General features: G+C 46.5%; 1 protein-coding gene across 1 annotated transcript; it reads left to right on the plus strand.

The window, feature by feature from the left end:
* Nucleotides 1-27705, plus strand: FEM1B (fem-1 homolog B). The gene is made up of 2 exons (XM_086958016.1): nt 1-331; nt 25478-27705. Exons 1-2 carry the CDS (start codon nt 78-80, stop codon nt 27111-27113), a joined length of 1890 nt encoding a protein of 629 aa, XP_086814142.1. The 5' UTR covers nt 1-77; the 3' UTR covers nt 27114-27705.
* The last annotated feature ends 186 nt before the right edge of the window (nt 27706-27891 follow it).

Consider the following 27891-nt stretch of genomic DNA (forward strand, 5'->3'; position numbering starts at 1 on the left):
TTCCGCTTCCGGTCCCTCTGTGGCCTAGCTGGGCCCGGAGCCGGGGGCTTCGGTACCAGTGGTGGCCGCCCCGGAGGATGTCCTCAGAAGGGCTGGCGGCGCACGTTTTCCGCGCTGCTTCGGAGGGCCGTGTGCTGACTCTGGCCGCTCTGCTGTTGCACCGGTCGGAACGTGAAAGCCGTGAACTGCTATCGCAGGTTAGCGCCGGCGGTGGACAACGCAGTACGCCGCTTATCATCGCCGCCAGGAACGGACACAGCAAGGTGGTAAGGCTGCTGCTGGAGCACTATCGCGTGGACACACAGCAGAGCGGCACTGTGCGTTTTGATGGGTAAGAAGTAATCTGAGGAACGTGCGAGAAAATGCTGTTTCTTGAGTACAGGGGAAAAATCCAAGTTGGAGTAAGTCTTGTGGAGAAGATTATGGAAGCGGGTGACTGGTGTCGTTATGCCTTGTATGAGTGCACGGGGTAAGGACTAAGAAGCCTAGGAAAGAGGGTTGGTTAATGAAGTTATCCGTGTCCTGAAATGTTAAGTGTTTGGGGTGTCTTGGACAACTCCCAGATATACGCGTTACTGCTTGAGTACTGTTGAGTGGGTACTGTGCAAGATTTTCAAGAAACGGGGAGGGGGCCGGTGATACGTTGTTGTGTATGTGAAATTGTGAGACTTTATCAAATAAGTATAGTAGTCTGATTTTGAGAGCGAAGACTGGAGGATAGTAGCTGGATCCTTATGGAACCGATTCATATACTTTTTTTGGGAGCACTTAAGTGATACGTATGTGGGCAAACATTGGTATTTCCAGTTATTTTGTCTTGAGCAGCACCATTAGGGCAGCACTAATGTGTGATGTAAAATTACAACTTTTCATCAAAGTACTTATGAGATTTTTTTAGCTTGCCCAAATTATTCCTTAACCGGAGTTAGAATAGTACTTTTGTCATCCCAGTGTCCACAATATCATCTACTGTCCAGAGGACGCCACTTAAGGCAAGAAAATCATAACGTGCACAACATTGTTTTTGTTCACTTTGGGTTTGTTGTGAGCATAACCGTGTAACACCTTTGTTGTAGATACTTGATACATCATGCTGAGATCCTCCCAGCGCTGCAGATCTTATATCATGGGTACTTGCAGACGTTTTCCTGGGGGCAAAAAAAGTTTGGTCTGTGGTGTGACGGAGGGCTGCATTGATGCCATCAGAGTGGCAGTCATTGGGGCTGCGGGCTGGATGTGTTAGGGGCAGAGGATATAAGATTGGTGTAGGGGAAGCAAAGCATGTAAGTCTAAAGGCTGAATTGAAACCAGAATTTTTTTTTCATTTCACGATGCCTCCTTTTTTCTTCTTTATCATATAGGAGTGCCTCAGATACGTGACTCCAGGATGCATACTGTACAAAAACTTCTATTGTATTTTATTCAATTAACTATTTTGTTTACTATGTATAATAGCAAGCCAGGCCACTCCAACATGAAAATTGACTTGCTTGTTAGTTCACGGTTTGCTTGTTGTGGGAGGGTAGCATGAATGTTTCTAAATTCATGTTTGCAAACTATTACTTAAAATACTTCCCAGTGCAATGATATAATCAGATTTACCAAGGTGAAACACTTCTGTATATTAATGAAATCTGGTTTTCGCTCAGGCTTTTCTACGGAATCCACACTTCTGGGAGTCTCTGAAACCATTCGCCATCTGGTGGACAGAGGGGAGACTGTGGCACTTATTCTATTAGATTTAAGTGCCGCATTTGATATGGGCTCCCACCCCATTCTGGTTAACATTCTAAAGACGTCTAGCATCACTCATTCTGCCCTTGGATGGCTTACCAGTTTCTTGTCTGACCGGACGTTTCAAGTCTTCTCGGCTACCTCTGTGTCCAAAATCCACAAATCTGCATACGGTGTTCCTCAGGTTCCATCTTGAGCCCCCTTCTCTTTAATTTGTACGTCAGACCCTTGGCTGCTATTGCGGAGCAAGCGGGGCTCTCCATATATTCATATGCAGATGATACACAGATCATTTTCTCACTCTCCACCAGCCATCACTCCACTACATCCTCCCTCTGCTATGGTCTCAACAACATTGCCTCCTGGATGCATGACAACAAGTTAAAATTGAACGGAGGGAAAACTGAACTTCTCCTATTTGGCAATAATCCCGCCTTATGGGGACCCTCTCATTGGCCTGCTCAAATGGGCACCCCTCCTAACCCTTCGAAAACAGCTCGCAACTTGGGGATAATTTTTGATGACCAGTTGTCCATGAGGCAACATGCCGTTAGTCTCTTCCATTTGTATAACCATTCTCAAATGGTTGAAAAAAAATTACATGGATGCTTCCTTTGGACACCCAGAAAACCGTAGTCCAGGCACTAATAACATCTCGCCTGGACTATGGTAATGTTCTTTTTCTGGGAGCGGGCAAAGAGGTAATCCGTAAATTACAAACGGTCCAGAACATGGCAGTCCGTCTGCTGTGTAAACTGCCCTACAAGTCCTCCACGTCCCTTTACCGCCGTAGCCTCCACTGGCTATGTATTGACAGTCGCTGTAAATTTAAGGCTCTTTGTCTTATACATAAAATTAATACTCGCAAGGCCCCTCAATATCTGAGATCTTTAATTTATCCGTACCTTCCCTCCCGCACTCTTCGTTCATCCAATCAACACAAACTCCAGATTCCTAGGACGAGGAGAGCCAGAATGGGTGGTCGATCTTTTGCTTTTCTGGCACCATACCTGTGGAACTCTCTCCCTCTATCTATTCGGATTGAACCCAATTATCTAAAGTTCCGCAGAGATGTAAAAACTTGGCTATTCAATCAATAATCTTTTGCGGCAGGCACACCCCCCCTTGTTGATTTAGCGCCGGGAAACCTCTGGGTAGCTGCGCGCTCTATAAAATTAAATATAAATAAATAATGAAACACACTTTTCGAATTTTGGAGAGACTATCATCATTTTACACATTTGTTGCAAGATATCTTTAAACATATAGGTTTTCTTTAAGGTGAGTCATGCTGGGCACCCTAGTTTCTTCCTTTCTTTAAATTCAGTGAACCTGTGATAAATGCTTGCCTATTTATTTAATATGTTTCTCTATGTTAGTGCTGAGTCAAGAGAACATCGGCCCAGTGCTGCTGTTGAACACAGGGCTGCATGTAAAGGTCAGGAGGGCTGCAAGCAGCCCCAGGACCATACTTAGAGTATCACTGCCTTATATCAATATTGCAATACCAGATCAAACCATACTCTCATATGAAATAGAAGCATGAGCTAGGCTCAGCATTCACTATCCACCAGACATAATTTACCATTATTACACTCTTCTTTCTAACATAGACAAGCTCATGCGGTATTACACTCCTCCATGTAACTGCAACGAGCCCACACACCACTGCTTTTGTCCTACCTTTAACATCAACAAACAAGACACATTGTGACACCTGTTCACAAGGAATTCTTTCTGTCCCAACACATTTATGCTTCAGTTCACACAGTTGACTTCCCAACATTCACAACCATATTTATGCTCAGGATTTGTAAATAAGATTGTCGACAGACCACGCTACACATTTATGCTGTTGATTGTTCTCTTTCCAGCACATTACATCAGTTTGCCTAAGATGCGTTCACTTCCCAGCAAGCACAACACCTATAGGTCCCTGATTTGTTCACTGGGTTGATTCCCTTGTACGAAGGTTATTCAAAGGGTTGACTCTCTCGCTAGCAGGCTAGCTGTCGTTCGTCTAGATGAGATCTGAGTTCTGGGTGCTCTATTTATGCTCAGAAGTTGCCTTCAGGGGAGGATGAGGTTGGTAGCCAATGGGATACCAGGTTCCCTACCTGCTGATGACCATTCCCTGTAAAGTGAGGCATTTGGCTATTATAAGATGCACTATTCTGCCTACTTCCAACATGGCAGAATGCCTCTCTCTGCCCAACCTAGGGGTGTGGCTACTAAGCGGTCTACACGCCCCATAAAAAACGGTTTGGCAACTGGTTTCCCCTTCCCTGCCCATAATGCCAGCCTGTCTACCTAGACAATGGAGCAGCTCCTCTCCCAAGTGTTATTCAAAGGCAGCTTCTCCTTCGAAGCTCGCCTTTATGGCCAACACCTGTGTGGCTTCCTGCAGGAGGGAGGCAACACCTCTCTAAAGTGCAGCCTTCTGTTGTTTCCTTTACTGATAGTCATTAGCATATCTCCCCAGGATACTGTTATAAAACAGGGGTTGACCCAATGTAGTCAAAGGACCTGGGTATTTAGCAGTACAGACAACAAATGGTCCTAGACATAATTTTACTAATAAGAATAATCATAGTATTCGGTCAATTTTAATGACTCAAAACCCAGACTGAATCTGTTGTCTCAATAGCATAGAGGATATTAGCCCACAGCCTCAAAGAAATTTAATTACAGTTAGTGCCAAAGAAACAATGAAACCAAGAAGGTCCTCTTGGGAGGATTAATTTAATATACCATATAACAATGTTTGAAAATCAATCTAACTATGTACATATATTTACACACATCATAACGCAAATTACAATTTTATAAAAAGAGGAGACGTGCACAGAGAAAGATAAAGTAAGTGCTCAAGTGAATGATCAAGAGGATCAGAAAATAGTGTAGATGATTTATATACAAAGAAATAATGAGCCTGTCCTAGGTAATGCTTGTAAAAAATACTTCTTTTTTACTCGCTAAATGCTATATACAATTCCTTGGTCCTTCAATTGCACCGTTGGCAATGGGGTGGCCAGGAAGAGAGAGGGGGGGGGGGGGCAATGGACAGGGATTAGTAGGTACAGGCTCCCAAGGGGGAATGTCGTCGACGTTTCGACCCAACCATAAAGTGGGTTGTTCAAGTCCTCAACAACGGGTCTTCATCAGGACGGAGTGGGAAAGGGGAATGTCTCTCAGAGTGCACGTCAATTAGAATTCATTGGGCACCTGTAATGATAAATAAATAGCGGGGCTAAGTATCACTATACCTTATCAAAAAGGGGTCAACTAATGACCTGTGTGAAAAAGCACTCACCCTTCAGTGGTGCCTTGTCAAGACAAGGTGCGTCGATTGATCCGCACCCACAATGTTAAAATCCAAAGTTATACTGCAAGAACAAAAAAGAAGAAAGGAGGTAGCCATTAATGCTACAACGCTGTTCTCTCTTTGTAATAACTCCACAACAGTGAGAGATTAGACAAGGTCCATTTAGTAATTGTAATGGCTCCATAAAAGTGAGAGATAAGGTATAGTGATACTTAGCCCCGCTATTTATTTATCATTACAGGTGCCCAATGAATTCTAATTGACGTGCACTCTGAGAGACATTCCCCTTTCCCACTCCGTCCTGATGAAGACCCGTTGTTGAGGACTTGAACAACCCACTTTATGGTTGGGTCGAAACGTCGACGACATTCCCCCTTGGGAGCCTGTACCTACTAATCCCTGTCCATTGCCCCCCCCCCCCCTCTCTCTTCCTGGCCACCCCATTGCCAACGGTGCAATTGAAGGACCAAGGAATTGTATATAGCATTTAGCGAGTAAAAAAGAAGTATTTTTTACAAGCATTACCTAGGACAGGCTCATTATTTCTTTGTATATAAATCATCTACACTATTTTCTGATCCTCTTGATCATTCACTTGAGCACTTACTTTATCTTTCTCTGTGCACGTCTCCTCTTTTTATAAAATTGTAATTTGCGTTATGATGTGTGTAAATATATGTACATAGTTAGATTGATTTTCAAACATTGTTATATGGTATATTAAATTAATCGTCCCAAGAGGACCTTCTTGGTTTCATTGTTTCTTTGGCACTAACTGTAATTAAATTTCTTTGAGGCTGTGGGCTAATATCCTCTATGCTATTGAGACAACAGATTCAGTCTGGGTTTTGAGTCATTAAAATTGACCGAATACTATGATTATTCTTATTAGTAAAATTATGTCTAGGACCATTTGTTGTCTGTACTATCTCCCCAGGATGGCAGAAAGCTGGCACAGGCTCCCTGTGCTGCCGTTAAGGGCACAAGAGTTTTAAAGTCAACAAAGCAGCAACATGGTAAAAGTTGCACACAGCCACGTGTTACATTAATGTTGACTTGAAAGTTAAGTTGGGGTTAATATAACAAACTGTTTGATACCTTGAACTAGCAATGTAAGTTGCACTGGTCAGGAGTTAGCACAGCTGAGGGGTCCATGTGTAACCCTGTATTTGTCAATGGGGCGACAAGCCTTTCCATAGTAAGACTGGCAGAACATGTTAAGTGCATGTTCTGTGCATGATATATGCTTCACCCTGCCTTAGGTCTCAGTAGACCTGCCGTAGGGGTGACTGATACACATTGCATAGGGAGGTTTGGCTTTGCTATTGCTTTATATGGCAAAGTCAGGCTAGCAGTTTCAAAACTGCTCTTCCAATCTGCAATGGTGGACTGGGAGGTTTGTTTTATTTGTGCCACAGTCAGGGTGGCACATCCAGTGCTGCAATCCCTGTGGTGACCTACCTACTTATATGTTGTGGATACAATATAGTAGGGACTTGCACGTAAATTAGCCTATGCCAATTGGGTATAGCAAATGTAACATACACATTTTGGGATCGAGGCACTGAACCCTGGTTAGTATGCCTCCTTGCACTTTCAGTTGAAAAACCAGCATCAGTCTGGCGGAGGCCCTACAGATTTTCTGGAGTTTCTGACTGGTGCTGGCGTAGAATGTGTTGCTGTAGTAGTCTTCAGATGACAAGCACATGGGTGGCCGTTTTCCTGGACTCGGTGGGGATCCACTTGTGGATCTTACGAGTAAGGTGAAGCTTGAGGAAACAGAAGGACAAGATGGCATTGACTTGGTGGTTCTTTGAAAGCAAGGAGGGGATTCCTAGCTCTGCAGGCAACCAAGAATCGTCTCAGGCGGATGGGAAGGAGCCCAGGATGAGGACTTCGGTCCTATCTGAGTTAAGATTGAGGCAGCTGTACTTCATCTAGTTGGCGACTTCCTTCATCCCGTCGTTGATGTTACTCTTGGCGGCTGTGGGTTCATCTGTGAGGGAGAGTCAGCTGGGTGTTGTTGGTGTAGGAGACTTTTAAGTCCGTGTCTTCTGACGATGGCTGCAAGCGGGCCATGGAGATGTTTAAGAGGGTGGGACTCGGGGAGGATCCCTGAGGCACTCCGCAACTGATCTCTGGGGGTTCTGAGTTGAATGGTTGAAGTCTCACTCTGCGTTGAGCGGGTGAGGAAGGGGCGGTCCATTCTAGGGCTTTGTCGTGGAGTCTTGCATAGAGGGTGTGGTAGGAGACGGCGTCAAAGGCGACTGAGAGGTCCAGGAGGATGAGGGCCGGAGTCTCACCTCAGTTGAGGAGGGTGTGGATGTTGCATGTCGTGGCGAGGAGAACGGTCTCGGTGCTGTGGTTGCTTCTGAAGCCCGATGGTGAGAAGTCAGTGATGTTGATTGTTTCAGTGAACTCAGAGAGTTGTGCGTTGATGGCTTTCTCAAAGACTTTGGCTGGGAAGGGGAGCAGAGAGAGTAGTCTGTAGTTCTTGAGGTTCATCGGGTCTGCAGAAGGCTACCTCATCGGGGCGTTGAACTCTGTATTCTATTTACAAAAGGGGGTGGTGATGACTCTGTCCCTCACCACCCCTTGTTGTAAATATGAACTCTGTATTCTAGCACTCATCCGGGAGGGTTGCAGAATCGATGGAGCAGTTACTGGTGCTTCAGAGTTCAGGTGCGATGGAGGTGCAGACTCTGTTGAAGATGTGGTGAGGCCAAGGATCAGAGGATACTCCGGATTGGATACTCTTCATGATGCTGAAGGTGTTGTTAGCGATGAGGGTAATTCAGTTGGTCAGGGTTTGCTGGGGGCTGGAGCCATTGGTTGCGGTGGTTGCAAGTGGGTAGGGTGAGTCTTGGGTTGCGAAGCGGTCGTAGATCTTAATCTTGCGGTGGAAGAAGGTGGCAAGGTTGTCACAGAAATTTTGGGGCGGGGAATGTCTTGGACCACGGTGAAGAGTTCTTTGCTGTTGTGTGCTTTGCCGTTGATGCGTTCCTTGATGGCTGCTTTCTTTCTTCTGAAAATGCAGTGGTGTGCGTTGACCTCAGATTTGAAGGCTACATGCTCTGCCATGATTTTGCTGCTCCTCCATCTTTTCTCGATCCTTCTGCAGGTGAGCCTGGACTCTTGGAGGGTTGCTTGCCTGAGGGTTTCTTGAGTAGAGGAGTGTGGGGGGGTCCGCGTGTTGGCACAGTCTGATATCCAGCGGCGGGGGTTGCGTTCTGAGATGTTGGCATCTGGATGTCAGGGGTGGGGCCTTGCTCAGGGCGGTGATGAGCTGGTCATCTTGTTCCGGCTTATGTGAGGTTTGCGGTGGGCAGGGGAGCTTATGGTGGGTTTGGTGAAGAAGTGGACGCAGTGATGGTCGGTCCAGAGTGGCTGGCGGAAATGTTGCTTGCGGAGAAGATTGAGTCAAGTGTGTGTCCTGCAGAGTGGGTTGGCGTTGTGACCGGTTGTTTGAGTCCGATGGTGGTGAGGGTCTCCAGTTGGAATGAGGTGTTGTGGTCTTCGAGGTTGGCCAGGTGGAAAATGAGGTTGCTGTGGAGGATTGTGAGAAGTTAGCCTTGCATATGATGTCCACTATTCTAGTGGGCATCTTGCACCAGTCTAAACGACCCTTATTGATGGTGGGTGTAAAGTCAACCTTATAGACAAGCTATCCTAGTGGTAGCATGGACCAGCAGTCATAGGCTAAGACTTCAGAGAGCATGTGAAGCAAGCTGTTTTACCAATTATAATCCCTTGAATACTAAATGAAAGGACACCACACAAGGTATATATCAAACCTAACACAACTCCTCTGCACTCTTTATGAGGTCAGAGGTAAAAGTACATCACAAGTTACTCAATTAGCATACGATAAGTTTCACAAATACAGTTTTGCCCTAGGGGCCTCACAAACCATATACTAAGTAAGTGGTATAAGAACCACGACAGAAACAGTGAGAGGGCCTAGGGACTCGCTGGGGCTACACTAAACAACCAACGGTTAGGAAGTAGGAGGCCCACGGGAAACACGTGCAGTGTCTGAACAGTCGCGAGTTACCATTGACTTATATTAGAGAACGTAAGTTACAAAGTTACTGTTTAAGGGCACTTCGGATGGACTACAACAAAACCCCTTTAGACTAGGACACTTCGAGAGTCCAGACCCACGGGAGCACCGGAGTACTCGTGTTACCTCACCCAGGGAAGCCGGGTGCATGGGTGCATTTTGGTGTCGGGTTTCGTCGATGCTTGCAATGGAGATCTGCAAAGAAGTGCTGCAGGCGACCAGAGGAAGAGTGTCCAGGTGGATCCAAGGTTGGATCGAAGATGTGAAGAACCTGAAAGCAGAAGGGACAAAGTCTGGGTCACTAGCCAGTGACTAGGAAGGTACCAGGAAGGAACCAGGCGATGTCGCAATGATCTCAGGTGAAGAGGTGAAGCTTGTCTCTGCAGCCACGGGGACCAGGAGGTGTCGACGACGACCAAGAGCTGGATTCGAGCTGTCCCCAGAAGGATCTAGTTGACTGCGGTGTCGGTATCCGGACTGGACCCAACAAACCTTGGCAAACGCAATCCACGCAGGAAGTGAAGATGGGCTTCGGTGCAGGCCAGCAAGGTCTGAGGGGCTTCTCCTTTGCAGGGAAGCTGGAGCAAGCCTGGAGCAACCAGGAAAACAGTTTGGTTTCAAAGGAATGTCTTCAGAAGGCTCACTAGCCAACGGGCTAGCAACCGGGAAGACGCGTCGAGCTGAAATGCAAGAGCGGGCCCCACTTGGCACTCGTGGAGTGTGGAGGGCTGAGCTTCAGTGCAAAGGGTGCTCGGGTCTGGGGCTTCTCGTACCCCAATTCACAACTTCGAGTTACTCCAGGAGTCAATGCAGTTAGCAAAATGCACGATGTCCAGGGTATCCAGTCCCACGTCTCTCGTGTCCGCCACGGATCTCATCTTTCCTGTGGATGTGGGTCGGAGTCAGAGAAGTCTGGAAGTCCAGTTCCTGTGTCGCTGAGTCTTCGGGTTCCGGCTGGAGCATCGACAAAGCAGACCGGCAAATTACTGATGGTGCCTGTTTGCACAGGGTTGTCACTCCTTGACCACAAGGGAGATGTCTTCAGTCTTCTCGTTGAAATAGAACGTCGAAGGTACAAGAGTTCTGTATCAAAGTTTCTTTTCAGGATAATCTAAAGTTCTGGGGACACAGCTCCTATACTTATACTAAGCTAAGGGGCTGGATTATCTGCTAGGTCCCTCCTATGGGTGGACCTGGGAAGGGGGTGGTTACACCCCTTTCCCCTTTGTCCAGTTTCGCGCCAGAGCGGGGCTGGAGTACCCCAGCAACTGGTTTGAACCGGGCTATGCATGGAGCACCTTGTGTGCCCCAGGCAGTGTCTCAAAAAGCATCTGCTGATGCAGCCCTCCCTGTCCCAATACACATCTGCCTGTCTGGGGAGGTGCTGGCACCTCCCTGGATAGGAAACCTACTGTCCAGGCCTCCCCTACCGCAGTTTCGTCCAGCAGCAGGAGGTCAGGCTTGTGTTTTCGGCAGCAGCATCCATTTTGTGATGCTGGGGCTCTGTTTAACTTTAACCGGGTAAAGCAGTAACATACATGTCTTTTCCCTCTAGAAGGGTGGAATGCTACCCCTGCCGCCAGAATTGGCGGGGGGGGGAGGGGGGTAGTATTCCAAAGTGTTTGACATCTTACACGACATGTTTTGATACCAAAGTTAGCATTAACCGCGAGGATTATAATGCACTTAAGAGTATATGGTATGGATATGTCATAGAACAGCTATAAGGAGATGGTTCCGAAAGCTGCAGAGGGGCTCGGCTCATGCTTGGGCACCCTCTCACATAAAAACCAAGCACTCTGCCTCCAGGATTGTCGAGGCCTACCATAGGAGTGACTTATAGGTGCATATGTATATATATATATATGGGTAGATATAGGTATACTATATCTAAGTAAAGGGGTGATTACACCACCATACCCAAGCTCAGTGATCAGCCTGTGGTGTCAGTTTGGATGGCCAGCAAGGGGTGGCATAATACATGCTGCAGCCCCTGGTAGGCCTTGGATGCACCTATGCCCTTGGGTACCTATGGTACACTATACAGGGGCTCACAAAGGTGACCCAATACCCAATCAGGTATGTACCTAAAGTACATGGTATCAATTTAGAGAGAGAACAGCTGGGCTGTGGGTCTGATTAGCAGGCCCACAGCCACACTAAAGTCGAAAAACCAGAAAATCACAGCAAAAAGTGGGGGTGATCATAGGAAGCAGACCCTACTCTCCTACAAGGATGTAGTCTGTTGAGGTGAGAACGTGGTATGCAATGAAGTCTGTTATGGCTTTGCTAAATGGGGGGGTGGAGTCCAGGATGTCTGTAGATGAGGATGCCGCAAATGCGTTAAGGTTTGTCTGGACCTGGAAGTGGAGGTGCTCCATGTCGGGGTGAGTGATAGTCAGAGCTGGTTGTGAGGTGGAGAATGTCTATGTGGACGATGACAATGCCTCCTCCCGGTCGGTCGACGCAGTCCTGGTGGCCGATTTTGTTTCCGTAGTGCATGGCTGTGGCGATGTCTGGGGCTGAGCAGGACTTCATCCAGGATTCTGTGAAAAAGACGACGTCTAGGGAGATGGAGTTGAGCAAGTCCCAGATCCACACTGCGTGTCTTCTGAGGGAGTGAGTGTTGACCAGGATACATCTACGGTGTTTGGGTCTGGTTCTTGAAGGTTGTGCGGTTGGTGGATCTGGTGTCCAGAGGCCGGCTAAGGTGGAGGCGAATGGGCCTTGTTCTTTGTCGAGGCGAGGTGGCAGGCCGAGTGGCATCCAGTGTTGAGGGCGTGGAGGGTGCTGGCGTTGTATTGGCGGATTGTCAGAGGACCAGGGTCTGTGGCGCTGGGTGCGGTCCAAGCGCTGACGGGTTTGCCTCTGGCCGCCATTAAGTGGTGGGAGAGCTTGGGGGCGGGAAAAGTGGTGCTGGGGGGGGGGCGGGGACGAACAGCGGCCGGGGCATGGAGAGAAAAGGCGCAAAAAGTGAAAAAACTACAGAAAGTGTCAGATAAGTGACAGCAGAGAAGAGAACGATGTGACAAGCAGAATAGTGACAGAAAGCAGAAAAGATTAAAGTAAGGTGAAAAAATGATCAGAGGAGGATAGGCAGAAATTAGAGAGACTAAAGGGCAGAGCAGAGAAGCTTACGACTGGACCACCAGCGAGGGCCTCAAATTCTCAGACCTGCGAGGGTCAGGGGCAGCAGCTACCAGGTGGAGCTGTGTGGGAAAGGAAGCAGTTCACTGACCAGGTCAGTGAGATTGCTCCTTTTGCTACATAGCGGCCACCATTAAGTAGTGTGAGGGTGGGAAAGTGGCTATGGAGTAGGGCGGGCTGTGGGGGGCGAGCAGCGGCGGGGGGCACGGAGAGATAAAAGGTGCAAAAAGTGAAAACAATTGCAGAAAAGAGAACAAAAGTGACAAAGCATACAAGTGACCAAAAGCCGACAATTTAAAGTACGGTGAAAAAACATTATCCCAGGAGGACAGGCAGAAAGACAGAGTAGGAGCAGAGAAGCTCCCCAATGGGCCACCAGGGAGGGACTCTAACTCACAGACGTGCGAGGGTCAGGGGCAACAGCCACCAGGCAGGGCTGCGTGGAAAGGGAAGCAGTTCAATGACATGGTCAAAAACGAGTAGGGAACAGTTCTGTCCACTGCATTATTTCCAGCAGGACACAACTAGAATTGTGGGATTTTTCATCCATTCACAAAGTCTTCCTGAACCTCTAATGCAGAGCTCTCAAGAAATTGAGGATCTTTTGCCATAGGAAGCATCTGACACAGTCTGCGCACTCCCTCTCTCAGTAAAATCAGACAAGAACGGTGGTGTGGAATGGCCAGGCTATCTTTGGATCGTTGCCAGACTTTATTTTAGTCCAAGTCTGAAGTCCAGTGCGGACCCATCTCCACGGGTTGCACAAGGTCAGAACAGTAGCTTTATATGCACATAAACCTTCTAGAGTTATTGGCAGGATCCTTTGCCCTCAAGGCCCTGGCAAAAGACATGGCAAACTATTGTGTTGCTGACGATAAACATCTCAACAGTATTATCTGGGGGTGGGCAGATCAAAAGTTGCAGTGAGGCAAGTTAAGGACTTTTAGTATCATTGTCTTTGTCATGACAATTTGGTGTCCGCAGATTACTTGGCAGCCAGGAATAATCTGGTAGCAGATTGGAACTCCAGGCACGTTGGGATTCCTACGATGAAAGCTTGATCTGGTGTAATTTTATATTCTTGTTATCGTGACTTACGGAATAAGAGGACAGCATCAGGGAGTTTATAGCTACTAATTTAGTTAGTGAAGCATTTGTGCCATTGTCGAATGCCACATTGAGTGAAATATATCATGGCTTGGGCAGGAATTGATTTGGGAAGGTTTTTAGTTTACACTGTTGAAGGAGCTATGTTTATAAAGTCAACTTTATAGTTAACTTTGTTTTATTGACTTTCAAGCATATGAGAAAATACATGGGGCATTCCCGTATCTCGTTTTCAGGATATCCCCCATCCCTCCAATCTGTCCGAGCCAACGTGAGCATGTAGGAGCACCGGAATGTCCCTGCGGTGCGATCGAGGGGGCAGTTTTTGACGAAGCAGGATACAGGGCTGTCCTCTGTCGAGCATTTCCAAAAGTCTAATTACCCCAAAACACCCCCACCCTCCCCATAACCGGTGTGATTGGAAATTGCCTCTTTAGGGCCCTGGTCAAAGTGTCATCGTTGGACAGCAAATCAGATAGCCTCAGTCATTGACTGTGCCTCCGTAAGCCGTAGAAGTCGAAGATATTTCGGAGAGGTCACCTCATTCAATTCCAGTGCCAGCAGGGACACTAGGGGACGCCTGGTAGCCCCGAAGGAGACTGCTGAGTTCGGGAGAGAGGCTTGAATTTGTTCCATACCTAAGATATACCATCATTTGTTTAACCAACCAGTGTGTGTCGGTCGGGTATGTGTTCCCCCATATGGAGAGGTTGTGTTGGACAGCTGCTCCTATCGCTAATCCCATCTGTTTCCCCCTGATGGACTTCGGCGGGTATGTAATTGGGTTAGGGAGCCCCAGGATTCTGTATGCAGGGAAGCGTGGGATTTCGGTCTCAAATTTTCTGTCGGTGTCATCTAGGATGGCGGCCCAGTACCGCGTCAATTCCTTGCAGTCCCAAGGTAAGTGGGTTAGCGTGCCCTCTTCGTAGCAGCCTCGCAGCATGTCGGACTACGGTCTGGGTTCCCTTTATTAGTCTGCCTGGTGTCGGGTACCAGTATGTGCCACCATGACCGCAGATTCCCTACTGGCTGTGTTACGGGCCGTATGATTGGGCGTGAAGTAGACATCGCACCACTCTTTCTCGGTCAGGTCGCACCCCAGTTCCCGCGGCCATCGTTTTTGGCCCGCTGAGGGCGAGGAAGGGGCAGGCGGTCGAAGCATATTGTGTAGTTCAGAGATCATTTTCTTGTCGGAGTGTTTCGTTAGGAGCCATTTCTCGTATTGTGTGAGCTTCCTGCTCACCAGCGGCCGCACATCAGGGTGGAGGAGCCAATGGCTGAGTTGAAAGTGCTAAAAATGATTCGATTCCGGAATGGTGTAGGATTGTTTCACTTCTGAGAATGGGAGAAACCCCTCCAAGTCGAAGAGATGTCCAGCCGACTTGCATTCGGAGACACACCACTGCGAGTACGCTCGCTCCTCTAGCCCTGGTGTAAACTCCAGGTTATCAAATAGGGACATTAACGGTGAGGGGAAATATGCGAGTCCCCGTTTGGCAGCAACTGCATCCCAGACTTGTAGCACGGTGTTTGTGATAGGTGAGCCCTTGAGATTTGATGGTCTGTCTGGCCTCTTCAAAAAGGGCACCTTCCACAAAGAGAGCTTTGCTAGCGCTCGGTCCTGGAACAGCCCCCTTTTTCAGACTCTGGTCTGCTCCATTCCACTAAGCACCTAAGTTGTGTCGCCCTGAAGTATTCCAGGATATTTGGGATACCCAGTCCTCCCTTGTCCGAAGGTCTGTGGGACAGATCCCTACGCATGCAAGGACGCGCCCCTGCCCAAACAAACTGTTGCACTGCTCTCTGTATTTTATGGTGTCCCCGGTGGGGACCAGGCCGGTAGGGTCTGGAACACACATAGTGCTTAAGGTAAGATGGACATTTTTATGGCTGCAATACAGCCAAGTAGTGACAGTGAGTGTTTTTGCCATTGCCGGAGGTCTTTCGTGATTTGAGATAAGAGTTTGGAGTAATTATGCGTGGTTATCTTCGCAATAGAAGGGGCTAAATCCAGTCCCAGGTAGGGAACTGTATCCAGAAGTCCTCACATTGGCCCAGGCGCAGGACCATGGACTTTCCCACATTTATCCGAAAGGCGGAAACCTGGCCAAAGGAGGTTAGTTCACTGTAAAATGCTGGCACGGACTCCTCAGGGGTCGCCAAGATGTCATCGGCGTAAAAGCTCACAGAATGCCTCTCTCCTCCGAATGGGATGCCTAAGATATCAGTATTGTCCCTGATCCTCTGGGCTCCACATAGTACTATGTTAAAGGGACTTCTTAAGCGCACGTACACCAATCGGTTTCATGGCGCGAAAAGAAGGGATGAGAGCGGGCACCCCAGACTCGTGCCCCTCTGGATCTCAAAAGGCTGCGAGGTTATCCCAATTACCCCGATTGTTGACATTAGCCTATCGTAACGGCTCGCCACTCGGGCCCTAGATCGTCACCAAGGCCAAAAAGAGCTAATGTTTTGTCTAGGAAGCCCCTGTCTACTCTGTCGAAGGCCTTTTCGACATTGACCGACAACATAAGAGCATCCATCTTTGTGCAGTGAGCTTTGTTGATAAGGTGCAGTATGCGTTTGGTATATCGCTGCTCTGCAATTGTGAATGAAGCCAGACTGGTCCGGTGCGATGATACCGGGCATACATGGGCCCAATCTGGCCGCTAGGACCCCTGTAAACAGCTTTAGGTCCAAATTAAGTCGGGAAATCGGGCTGTTTGAGCCACATTGGGTCGTATCCTTCCCTAGGTTCGGGATGACCACTGTCGGCGGCTAACATATCGGGGGGGGGGGGGGAGGATTGTTCCAGGACCTCTAAAAGAGTTAAAAAGCCGCATTCGGATCGGCACGAGAAGTGGCCAGAAGGACTTGTAGAACCCAGCTGAAAAGCCATCAGGTCCCAGCGATTTCAAAGGCCTGGAGCGAGAAATCGCCCCTATCGACTCTTCGATCTTGATAGGCACGTCTAGAGCTTCCGCTCCCGCCGCGTTCAGCGCAGTCGTGGCAGCCCTCTGTAGGTAGGCGTCCCCGTCTGCACTTAGTTGTGGGTCTTTACCATACAATGTGGAGTAGAAGTCCTGAAGGGCTTCTGCAATCTCATCATCACATTCGACTACCCCGTGGCATTTTGATGAGCAGAGATTTTTGAGCGTTGGGTGCGGGCCCTGAGTTTACTTGCTAAGAGACGCCCTGTTTTGAGTGTTTGAGCCGGAGGGCCGCATATTCGGCTCTATCAAAATCAAGGCCCGCCAATTGCGCTCTTGCCACATTTAGTTGGCGCCACACCCTGGGCGCGCCTGTCCGACTGGGTATCCTTTATAATTCTAACACTTGTGCCGTGAGAAGGTCCCTTTTTAGGTCTCGGCCTGTGAAAGACTGCGCACATGCGCAGTCGAGCTGGCGAGAATTAATGAGGTAGGGTATTTTCTACTAGCGAGGTTAAGCCCTGCCCTCTTCTCCATTGGCTGGCATCACCGTTCATGCAAAACAGTGGCCACCCATTGGAGTAGAGGTCCTAGTGACGTTCTTTCTTTGTAAGCCCGTCCTTTTCAGACAGGCTTCCTTGACTTACTGCTGGCGTAAAAGGTTTCTTATCTTCTTTATGGGTCAAGATGGCCCCATAAAGAAGATAAGGAAACTTTTATGCCAGCAGGAAGTCAGGCGCTACTTGTGACTCCCGAGGCTCATGACATTAACTAGCGAGGACGCCAGGCGGAGTATATGCGGTGAGCCTCGGTGAGGGGTTTGGGGACTTGAAAGTGTACATACAAGAGGCGATGCACGTTTAAAAAGTGCTGCAGGAAGTAACATGCAAAGTTTACAGCCTTGTCGAGAGGCTTATACGAGTGCGCACTTCCGATACGGACAGCCTGTTCTGAGCACGGTTCAGAACAGACCCAGCCCCGGTTTGATCACCGGATTCGTCAATACTAAACCAATGTGTGTGTTAATTCTGTATGTTCGTGCTATTTGTGCAACGCCAGCTGAGCCAATAGGTAGATAAATGCTGTTCAGCGTCAGAGGTAAATACACAGTCAACTATGACTGATATTGTCTGCATTGTTACTGCATTTTTACTGCACCGGTGTCGGTTATTATTACGTGAAATTTGACAATCACCCAGGAAACTAAGCCACAGCCATAACTACGTGTAATTCCTTTGTGGTGAGTGTGCACTGTAACAAAATAACACGAAGATTCCAAAGGAAAGGCTGCGCCTTCGAAAAAAACAGTTAATGTTTTGTGATAAAGTACACATGTGAAATGGGTATGCTGCCAAATAATCCCTTGAACTTGCGTCGCCACGCTTTTGAATGTACTGCTTGCTTTTGCGGTATGTAAAAAACAAAAACAGTGTATTTAGGAAATCGTTTGCATTTGCGTGGGTGTCCGTGTGCTTGCTTCGGAGCCTGCGTGGTTAAAAAAAACATCTAGCACCCGTCGGCTCTTCGCGACCTGTTTATATGTTAGGCGTTTTACTGGCAGTGTTTTGGGAAAATCCACCATTGGCCGACACGCAGCTTTAAATAATATCATATGCCGCTGACAAGAGGTGAATAAATTGATCAGGTGATCTCTTAAGTTACAGAGAGGATGCAGCACTACGGCTAGAGCTACCACCTGTAGAACCGGGGAACCAGGTTCGAGTCTCAGCGTGGACTCTGCATCCTGTGATTCTGGGCAAATCACTTAATCTCCCCCTGCGTAACAAAAACGAACGTGTTCCTGTTTAATGTAACTGGTACTCACGTAAAGAGCTCATCCAATACCTCCTGGTTCAGTTCGCGTTATGTATGAACTGCAAAAAAAAGGAAAAAGACGTCCCAGTGAAGCCCCTGGGCCGAAATGTGTCTTTGCGCTCCTGGCGTGGGGCACCGTGCCTATGCTCTGAGTTTATATGCCCTATGCCTCGGGCGTTGGTAATGCATGTACGAGGAAACCTAAAGTCAACGCGTGTGGCGCAACACAACAAACAGCGCTCTTCTATGGCATGCATGTGCCCAGCCGATGTATGCAAGCACCTAATAAACTTTCTTCATTCCCTTCTAAGCCGGGCACTCATTTACCAAAAAGTGTCCTCTCCCATGCACACCTCTTTGTGACATAATCAGCTAAAATGCTTTAAAATGTTTTTTGTGTGTGACAGGAAGGGCAGGCCTGGGAGTAGTGGGGCTTTTTTTAGGTCTCTGGCGGCTTCGTGACGCAGGGTTTTTACAGGTCGCTTGCAGGTCGATTTGCTGCTCCCATAGGCAAAGTACCTCTTGCTGGAGCTATTCCACTTTCTCGTCTCTGGCCTGGTCCTGATCTTCTAGTGCCCCTACTCCTTCCCCAATCTCGTCAACATCGCGGCTGGTCTCTTTTATCTCCCCAGTGACTTCACTTTTAAGTGTTTGGAAGTCGTCTCTCAAGGTATTGAAGAGTGTCTCTAGAAAAGAGCGAGTGATCAGGATATCCTTGTCCTCTGGGTCTGGTTGCGAGGTTGGAGCCGGGGGCTTTTGGAGAGCATATATTTGAGTCCGCTCTCTTCTCCCTTTCGCCGAGGCTTTGGTATGGGTCTAGGGCTTCGAAGGGGACCGTGTGCCCTCTTAGAATAGATGCGTCTATGGCGGTTGCCCTGCCTCGGTGAAGTCCAACCGGTCGCCGGTGGGCACTCCTTGCATCCCTGCCAGGCGATGTCGCAAGCCATTTCCTAGTGAGTCCTGTGGAATGGACTCTGCAGATCTGCTGAAGGGGTCTCGCCGATGTTCGTTCCCTTTTTCCAATGTCAATCGAGTGGGGTATAGAGCGGGAACGGGTGCAGAGTGAGTGGGACTCAGCACAGGTGAACCCATTGCTGCTGTGGCCTACTTCTTGATTGGACACTATCTCGCCGCTCCTCAGAACGGGGAGCTGCTTGTGGGCCCCGCAGTGGTGGTCGAAGTGGCAGCACCACGCCCCGGCTCAGGGGGCAGCAAAGTCAGTGAGGGCACAGTGCACCGATTTCTCCTACCCCCACCCCCTTCACCCCTGTGTAGTGGTTTGGCTGGGGGTACACTGTGAGTCTAGATGACTGCCCCAGTCCTGTGTCCCTGTGTTACTGTTCTACCAATGCCCGCCCCTCTGTCCGCTCTTGATGTAGTCTTGATGCGGGATGGACAACAATTTCTGGAAGGCTTAAGTCCCTGGGGGTCTCAGGTGCCTTAGCCCCCCATGACTGCACTGCTGGCGGAACAGGTCCCCAATCCAGGCAGGCACAGCCGCGCAGCACCCACCTCGTTGCGGTTGTCGGCTGCGCTGGAGCAGGCATCAGGGGCAGGATCTCCGCAGCTCACTCACCAACCGTGGCCTCCCTTCGCGGCAACCAACTCCGCGTCTCAGCTTCTCAGGCCCCGTCGCTCCCAGAGCCTCTCCTGTCATGGAGGCCCCCAGTCATTAGGACTCTCCCACCTCGCCCGACGGCTGCTCAACTGCTCGGCTCTCTTGTGTCTGCCCGATCACTTCTGCTGCTGGGTAGAATTGACGCAGGTGAGGCAGGTCTCTCTTCCTGGGCCGGCCGAGTTTCGATTCAAGCGCAGCTAGCTGGAGCTGTGGGCCTCGGCCGAGGTCGCTGCCATTTTGCCTCACGGGTGCTCGGCCTATGCAGTCTGTATCTGTAAGCGTGTCTCTAAGGCTGCTCCATGGTGGGTAGCCACCGTATCTTTTGAGGATGGTCACATTTACGGGGTTAAAAGGCGCTACTTGGCCCGGGTTAACTAGATGGGAGTGGAGAACCGCTGTAAGTTGTGACTCATCACTCCACCATCTTGGCCACGCCCCGCCACAAAGTCCACTTTAGCATAAGTCCGCCTTGACGACATATTGAAGACAATAAACCGGTTAAATGGAAAAAACGTAACTAGCAAAAACTTTTCTTTTACGCCAATTCCTTCCTGAAAATTACAGGTGATATCAAAGTTTTGAACTAGCATAATTCTCTCCACAGGTTATTGTCACAGAATGCAAAATAGCTAAGCTTTTGCATCTGAATATTTTATAATTCTATTAAAAAATATATAGCTGAAGACTATTCTGCCCATTCTTAGTAATAATATAGTGTTATCATTATTAGATTTATTAAATGATGATTCTGGTATTTTAATATTGTTAAGCATTGTTTATTTTAATCTGGATTCCTTTTTTCCCCACCCTTTAGATAAATATGTAGAATATTATGCGGAAGACCACATGTATTTATTATTTTTAGTTACTGAAGGGAAACCAAATCTTATGGGGAAATGCAGTTTACTAGCAGTTTGTGTAGGAAATTTTCTTTTTTATTGAAGTATGTGAGGCAAGAGAAAAAACAAACTGCATTTCTCACGAAGGCTTGCAAAAAATGGGGCCAATGGAGAATAAACAGTAGTAAGTCTATTAAATTGCACCCCTTTCAACAATACCTAAGACCGTCAGCAGGTAGATCTTTTCTCTTGCTTGAGAAGGAGAACTAAACATGATGGAGCAAGTGTTATGGGGGGGTGGGGGGGGGGGGGGGGGGATGGGGGAACTAGCCATATGGCAAGCAGTAAAGTGAACACTTCTGAGAAACATAATTGAAAAGTACACGAAAACTGGAATTTGAACCACTGGAAGAATTCTCCATTAGAAGAGAGCGTTCCCCTATGGTTGAAGAGTGATGCGAATAGTTACAAGATGAAACAAATGATCTTTTATGATCGGGAGGTAGCTATAATGTTTTGATTGAAGAGTTAATTAAAAAGCGGTGGTATAATACCCACAGCAATAAGACCACGTCGTTTCCTCCACTAATAGAAGGCCCGTGTCCACCTTTGATGCCAAACATGTCAAGTGGAATAGGCTCAGAAAAAGGTATCCTCCATAGCTGCAAAGGACATTACTCATTTTCCCCATCAAGCTACGGTAAGAGACGTAACTGGCTTGAATAAGAATAACTGGGAGAAAGAAGACCTGTTCAAAAGTTTGATTTTCAGTTTGTGAACTTTAGGATGCTTGGCAACATAAAGTTCGGGTTAATTAGGAAACCAGAGTAAAAGATTGTCTGATATTTTTTCGTTGTCCTCTAAACAAAACAAACACCTGTCGAAGTGTATTGTCTGGCAGACGAGGCAGTTACCAGAGCACGAATCAAACAAATTAAAGACTGCATTAACATCTCACTACTGAATGTTTAGAAATAGGTGGGTAACAAAAATTCACCCCCTTTAGAGGAAGGCAAGCCAAAGGATTTTGTCGCACATTTTTTCTATTGACCTGGAAAGTGTTTTGATTAGATCACTTAATAAGTATTAACTATTCTGTAGGTCCAACCATATTTAGTTACATAGGCTAGCAACAACTGTCAAAGTGGTGATTAGGAGATGATTCAGTGATCACTAATTCCTCAGAGTTGGAAAATGAGGTTGTCAAAAGGGGGCCACCAAAACTAAAAGTGCTGTCTGACAAAAAAATCTGAACAAGACTCTGATGATCATTCTAAAAGGAGGGAACGTGTAATTGTTTGCCTGTGTCCAACTACATAAATACACAGTTTATGGCAGCAAGAGGATTTGTCTCAAAGTGTAAAGGGAAGGAAGGTGAGGAAACGACAGGCACACTGATCAAACTGAAATGGACTCCACTTTTTTTTCTTTTAGAATGTAGAAGACTGGAATCTATACAGTATTTGAAATACCAATTCACTACGAACTTGAGATTTCTGGGAAGTTTAATTTCATGGAATGAAAGTTTTCAGCTAGAGACACAGTTCCCCAAAACTTATTTCCACATTTAAGTGTTTGATTAATGATTTATTTGTCTGACTGCTGTCAGAATATCAGTTTGAAGGAGAATTGCACAACTGAACTTATATTTAGCAAAACTAACAATGGCAAAGGAATCAGCAAACTTCTCTAAATAATTTGTATGCAGAGGTGACTAGACCTTGTGTGGCTTGTGTTGAGACCTAACCATGACTGGTGCCCCAACCTGTCAAACTTGCATGTCTGGTACCCCACCTGTCCAACTTGCATCGTACTCCTAAGTGGTTTGATCAAGGCACTGTTCTCCCTGAGGGACAAGCTAATCACATGTTGGTGCCAGGTAAAGTGTTTGGGAAGCTTACCAATAAGTAGAAGTGTCACAGCACGGCCTGGGCTACTTTCTTCCAGTTGACTCAATTAAGCATGGGCGGAGTTTGCGTCAAGGTGTTCGCTGTGATATTGAGCGCCGGGTGTTTGTCCCGCGTGGTACAATCATTGCGAACTGCGCCATGTACAGTGCAAGAGGGCAAAGCTTACATTTTGCTGCTCCTGTAGATGTTCTACTCAAGCAGCAACAGTAGGTTTCTCAACACAAATGGCCGCGACCACTCTCATTGAGAAACTCGACCACCCGCGTTGAGAAATCTCGCCACAAGGTTGATTTTCCTCGCTCGCGCTAGCCAACTAGACCGGGGCGAGTGCGAGCAAGGAGAAATCTCGCTGGGAGAAGGATTTCCCTCTCTTGTTCTCGCCAACTTGACGAGTGCAAGCAAGGACATAAACTCCGCTCTGCGAGTTTTTGGGAACTCCGCGTGCTCCTCAGAGTGCGTAAAACTCCGAGAAAGGATCAGAGTTCACTGCCCAGGGTTACCACCCCAGAACTATCAACCATGTTTATTTTGGGAAGTGAACCTATCATGCAAGATTAATTGAAAATGTTCTTAACTAAATGTAAACAATCTGTGTTGATGAAGAGTGAGGCACAGAGAGGCAATTCACTGTGGTGAATAATACTGGCTAGTGTTTCTTTTTTGCTGCATTAATTTTGTTTGATCAGTTAATGCAGATGCCTATGGTTTAGAAATGAGTTCACAGTGATTTGCATCTTAATCATTAAAGGTGGCAAATAAAAACAATACAGTAAATGAGTACAGGTTACTCTCTTGCGCATTCACGGTTGTAAAGCCTTCATTTGGCTAAACATACATTCCTTGGGAACTGACAACAATCTCTGAATTTACATGATGGGGGAAAATAGGGTGAGAAAAGTTTCTGTAAGGCTAATTTAGTATGTTCCATTCTGGTTATTTGAAAATGCAGGCATTGGGTGGAGGGACTAATTGGCCAATTGCATCTGTGTATGTAGAAAAACAGGTAAAGCCAGCTGACATGGAGGAACGTTAGAATACAGCCATGGTTTAAGATCTTATGTTGGGTTAATGAAAATGTGTTACTCATCTAACGCTATACCATTACAGCCAAAATGTTAGGGAGTTGTCTGCACAGCAAAGTTTGAGAAAATGTACAATTTCTCAATACCCTGAGAAGGTGTTTTGTTGGAGTCCTACATAAGGGACATCATTAGAGGAGAAGATTGGGACGTAAAAGAGTAATGTAGGTTGAGTTGTGTACATGTAGAAGCTGACAAAAGCTATGGCGAACCTATTGGATGTCTTTAAATTAGAAATTACAATTTTGGCTCTTTACATTTTTTGCTGTATTACCTGTTCAACCAGCTTACACATTCGTCTTGGTTGATTTATTATTGTGAAAGTGAAGTTGATGGGGTGACAATATCATCTCATTCGGTTAATTTGGAAATACGTTTTCATATGAATTGGTTATTGACATTTACACTTTGTGTCATATAAAATCAGACACTACTGATGTAGAATTTGGATTAGGTATGTTCTATTTCAACAGGAACGTTTGAAGCTGAAGGAAAATGTAAAGATTATAATCTAGTGGGCTTTGAGCAAACTATGCCTATTGTGTTTTGGGTATCAGTCATTGTAAGAAAGTGTGTCCAATTGTTAAGCTAAGTCTATTGTGGCTTGGTCTGTCAAAACACCTTTCAGGAGATGTAGTAGGTCAGGAATTTAAAAGCTGCGATTGCCCAATATAAGTTAATAGTAGATTAGGAGAATATGGCGTTGATTGGAAATCTGGATATTGGGGATCAGTTGCCTGTTAGTGCACTGTGGGGAGTGCTGGAAGGGAGGTCTTTTTGTTTATCACTTCACAGGCTTTCAGATTCGCAAGAAAATTCAGTTTTGAAGAAAGTGTTCTGGGGATAGATTTCAGGTCTGACCCAACTCACTAGGGATGAATGGTAGCATTTTGTTTTTGAAAGATGTGAAGAATGGAGGAGTTGCCGTTTGGTGAGGAGAGGGTGCAGAGGAAAAATTCCACAGTGTGCTTTGGATGATAAATGTAGACTATGTAGGTTTGTATGGGTACAATAAGAGCATCCGAAAAGCACTGATTTAGTGGAGGGGGTGAAAACATGTTACAGACTGCTCTGTAGTTCTTGGTATGAGATAGTAGGGTTGTTGCTCTGGAGATGCGATGCCTCCTACCAAGAAGGTGGCATACGTTTTGTAAGGATACTCTATCACATTTAAAGATTGATCTGCTAAGGTGAATATGGTAGAGTGTATTCGGGAAAGATGTGTTGCTGTGCAAATATTTGAAATTATCATTGCTATGCAGTAGCTGTAGGGTTGTTGTAGGTGGAAACCTGTTGCATCTGTAAAACTTGTACCCCTCTGGGGCTTTGTGCAGGCATCACCTATTAATGAACAACTGTGAATCGAAGTATTACTCCCTACCATTTGTATTAATTTAGATTTCTTTATTTTGAGTTCTAACTTCTCCCTGGCGCCCCTCTGAAGAGGACATAACTATGTTTTTAATTACTACAGCTATTCCACAGTCTTCTGTCACCTCACAGCTCGAAGCCAAGTTATCTCAGCTTCCAGTATGAGTGTAAACCGAGAGGAGCATGAGGTAGCACATGATGCAATAATAAATGTTAAGGAGAGGGTGTCAGCTTATAGATCCGTTGTCTGAATCTAGTTATTTCTTCCTAATCAAATCTCATTAAGTGCCCCTTATGGCAAAGTATGTTTGTTGGGGCGCAGTATTTACATAATTACATTGTATTACTCTCTCAGTGCCGGATCTCTTCCATCTCCTCTGATATTTTGTCACATGGATCAGTCAGTAGGATGGGATGCACTTGGCTTCTGTCTATAAATATACATCAAGTATTTTGTATATGCCATGTTTTGCTTCTAAAATCGTGGTAATGTTAGAAAAATTATCTTTTCACTTCTAATTATCTGTTTGTCTTTGCAGTTACGTCATTGATGGAGCTACTGCTCTCTGGTGTGCTGCAGGAGCTGGACACTTTGAAGTGGTGAAACTACTGGTTAGCCATGGAGCCAATGTGAACCACACCACAGTCACAAACTCTACTCCTCTAAGGGCTGCATGCTTTGATGGTAGGCTTGATATCGTCAAGTACCTGGTGGAAAATAATGCCAACATCAGCATTGCCAATAAATATGACAACACTTGCCTTATGATTGCAGCATACAAGGGGCACACTGATGTGGTCCGTTATCTTCTGGAACAGAATGCCGATCCAAACTGCAAAGCGCACTGCGGTGCAACTGCCTTGCACTTTGCTGCTGAAGCTGGCCACTTGGAAATTGTCAGAGAGCTGGTACGCTGCAAAGCAGCCATGGTCACAAATGGGCATGGCATGACACCCTTGAAGGTGGCTGCAGAAAGCTGCAAGGCAGATGTTGTCGAGTTGCTTCTGTCCCATGTGGACTGCGATACTCGCAGCAGGATCGAAGCGCTGGAACTATTGGGGGCATCATTTGCAAATGATCGTGAGAATTATGACATCTTGAAGACCTACCAGTACCTGTACCTGGCTATGTTAGAAAGGTATAGAGACCCCAGTAACCTAATCCAAAAGGAAGTCCTTCCTCCCATAGAGGCTTATGGAAAGCGAACTGAATGTCAAACTCCTGAAGAACTAGATGGAATAAGACATGACACTGATGCTCTGCACATGGAAGGTCTTCTAGTTCGGGAGCGGATTCTGGGATCTGATAATATTGATGTTTCCCATCCTATTATTTACCGCGGGGCTGTATATGCAGACAATATGGAATTTGAGCACTGTATCAAGCTTTGGCTTCATGCTCTTCACTTGCGACAGAAAGGGAATCGTAATACCCACAAGGATCTCCTACGGTTTGCTCAAGTCTTCTCCCAGATGATCCACCTAAATGAACCAGTGAAAGCTAAGGACATTGAAAGTGTGTTGAGGTGCAGTGTCTTGGAAATTGAAAGAGGAATGGCTAGAATTAAGAACCCTCAAGACACCGACCTGCAAACCGCTCTTGACAACTATGAATGCAATATATTTACCTTCCTGTATCTTGTCTGCATCTCCACAAAGACTCGTTGTAGTGTTGAGGAACAGTCTAGAATCAACAAACAGATTTACAACCTAATCCAACTTGACCCCCGCACAAGGGATAGTTCCAGCCTGCTACATCTTGCTGTTAATTGCAGCACACCAGTGGATGACTTTCACACCAATGATGTCTGCAGCTTTCCCAATGCGCTAGTCACAAAACTCTTGCTGGATTGTGGTGCAGATGTGAATGCTGTGGACAATGAAGGAAATAGCCCGCTTCACTTGATTGTACAGTACAATAGACCCATCAGCGACTTTTTGACTTTGCACGCCATTATCATCAGCCTTGTGGAAGCTGGGGCACACACAGACATGACGAACAAACAGAAAAAGACTCCTCTGGACAAAAGCACCACTGGAGTGTCAGAGATACTACTTAAAACGCAAATGAAACTGAGCCTAAAGTGCCTGGCCGCCCGAGCGGTGCGGGTATACGACCTTACTTACCAGAACCAGATTCCCAGAGTTCTTGAAGAATTTGTTGAATTTCATTAGTTGCTGCTGAATTCTCATTTTTCTTAACGCGGTGCTGTAAAGTAAAGGTGACCAAAGCCATGTATCTGTTCTCTAATTTTATATCCCCATTCTCTTTAGTGTTTGGCTGAAGAATGATTATTTTTAAATGGCTGGTGATTTTTTTATGATTGATTGTTTTCTACATTGATGCATAAAAAAATTGGATGAATTTTTCTAGTGCTATCATGTGGCTTTTCGGTTAAATCTTGTACTGTGTGGTTAACTAATATTCAGGCGTTGATCAATTAGAAGGTTACTAGAATTTTATTTTTAATGACATCCCTATGTCCTCGATTTTATTGGCCACCCAAGCCCTCTGAAGGAATTGTGAAATGATTGAAAGTTTAAACTACAGACAAAGTGTGATGTATTATTGAGCAGGAGTTTTTAAGATTTCAATGCAGCACTCTACTGTGAACAAGTTCAGTGTGTTTGCGATTTCTGAAGGTACAAAGTCAATTCACATGGCTGGCATGTGATTACTATTGAACTCCACCTGTCCATGCCTGTGAATTAATAGTACTAGTGCAAATCGTGCCAACCAAAAGCAAATTAAATGACATAATCATCACTGTGCATCCTTTATATTAATTTTATTTGCATATCCACCACAAGTATGGTATGTCTGCCCTCTGTAAAGTAGAGACAGACAAGCAATTAAAATCAAAGGGCTAGCCATGCAAGGGGTTTTGCTTAACCCTGGCCTTGTCATGAAAGAATTGCTATGTAGATTAAGTAATAACTGTCGTGAAGATGA

Source organism: Lissotriton vulgaris, chromosome 2_1, assembly GCF_964263255.1.
Source record: "Lissotriton vulgaris chromosome 2_1, aLisVul1.2, whole genome shotgun sequence".
Taxonomy (NCBI): Eukaryota; Metazoa; Chordata; class Amphibia; order Caudata; family Salamandridae; genus Lissotriton; species Lissotriton vulgaris.

Coding starts and splice junctions, on each gene's coding strand:
- FEM1B (XM_086958016.1), top strand. CDS start 78: ATGTCCTCAGAAGGGCTGGCGGCGCACGTTTTCCGCGCTGCTTCGGAG. Junction 332..25,477: donor GGCACTGTGCGTTTTGATGG/GTAAGAAGTAAT, acceptor TTGTCTTTGCAG/TTACGTCATTGATGGAGCTA.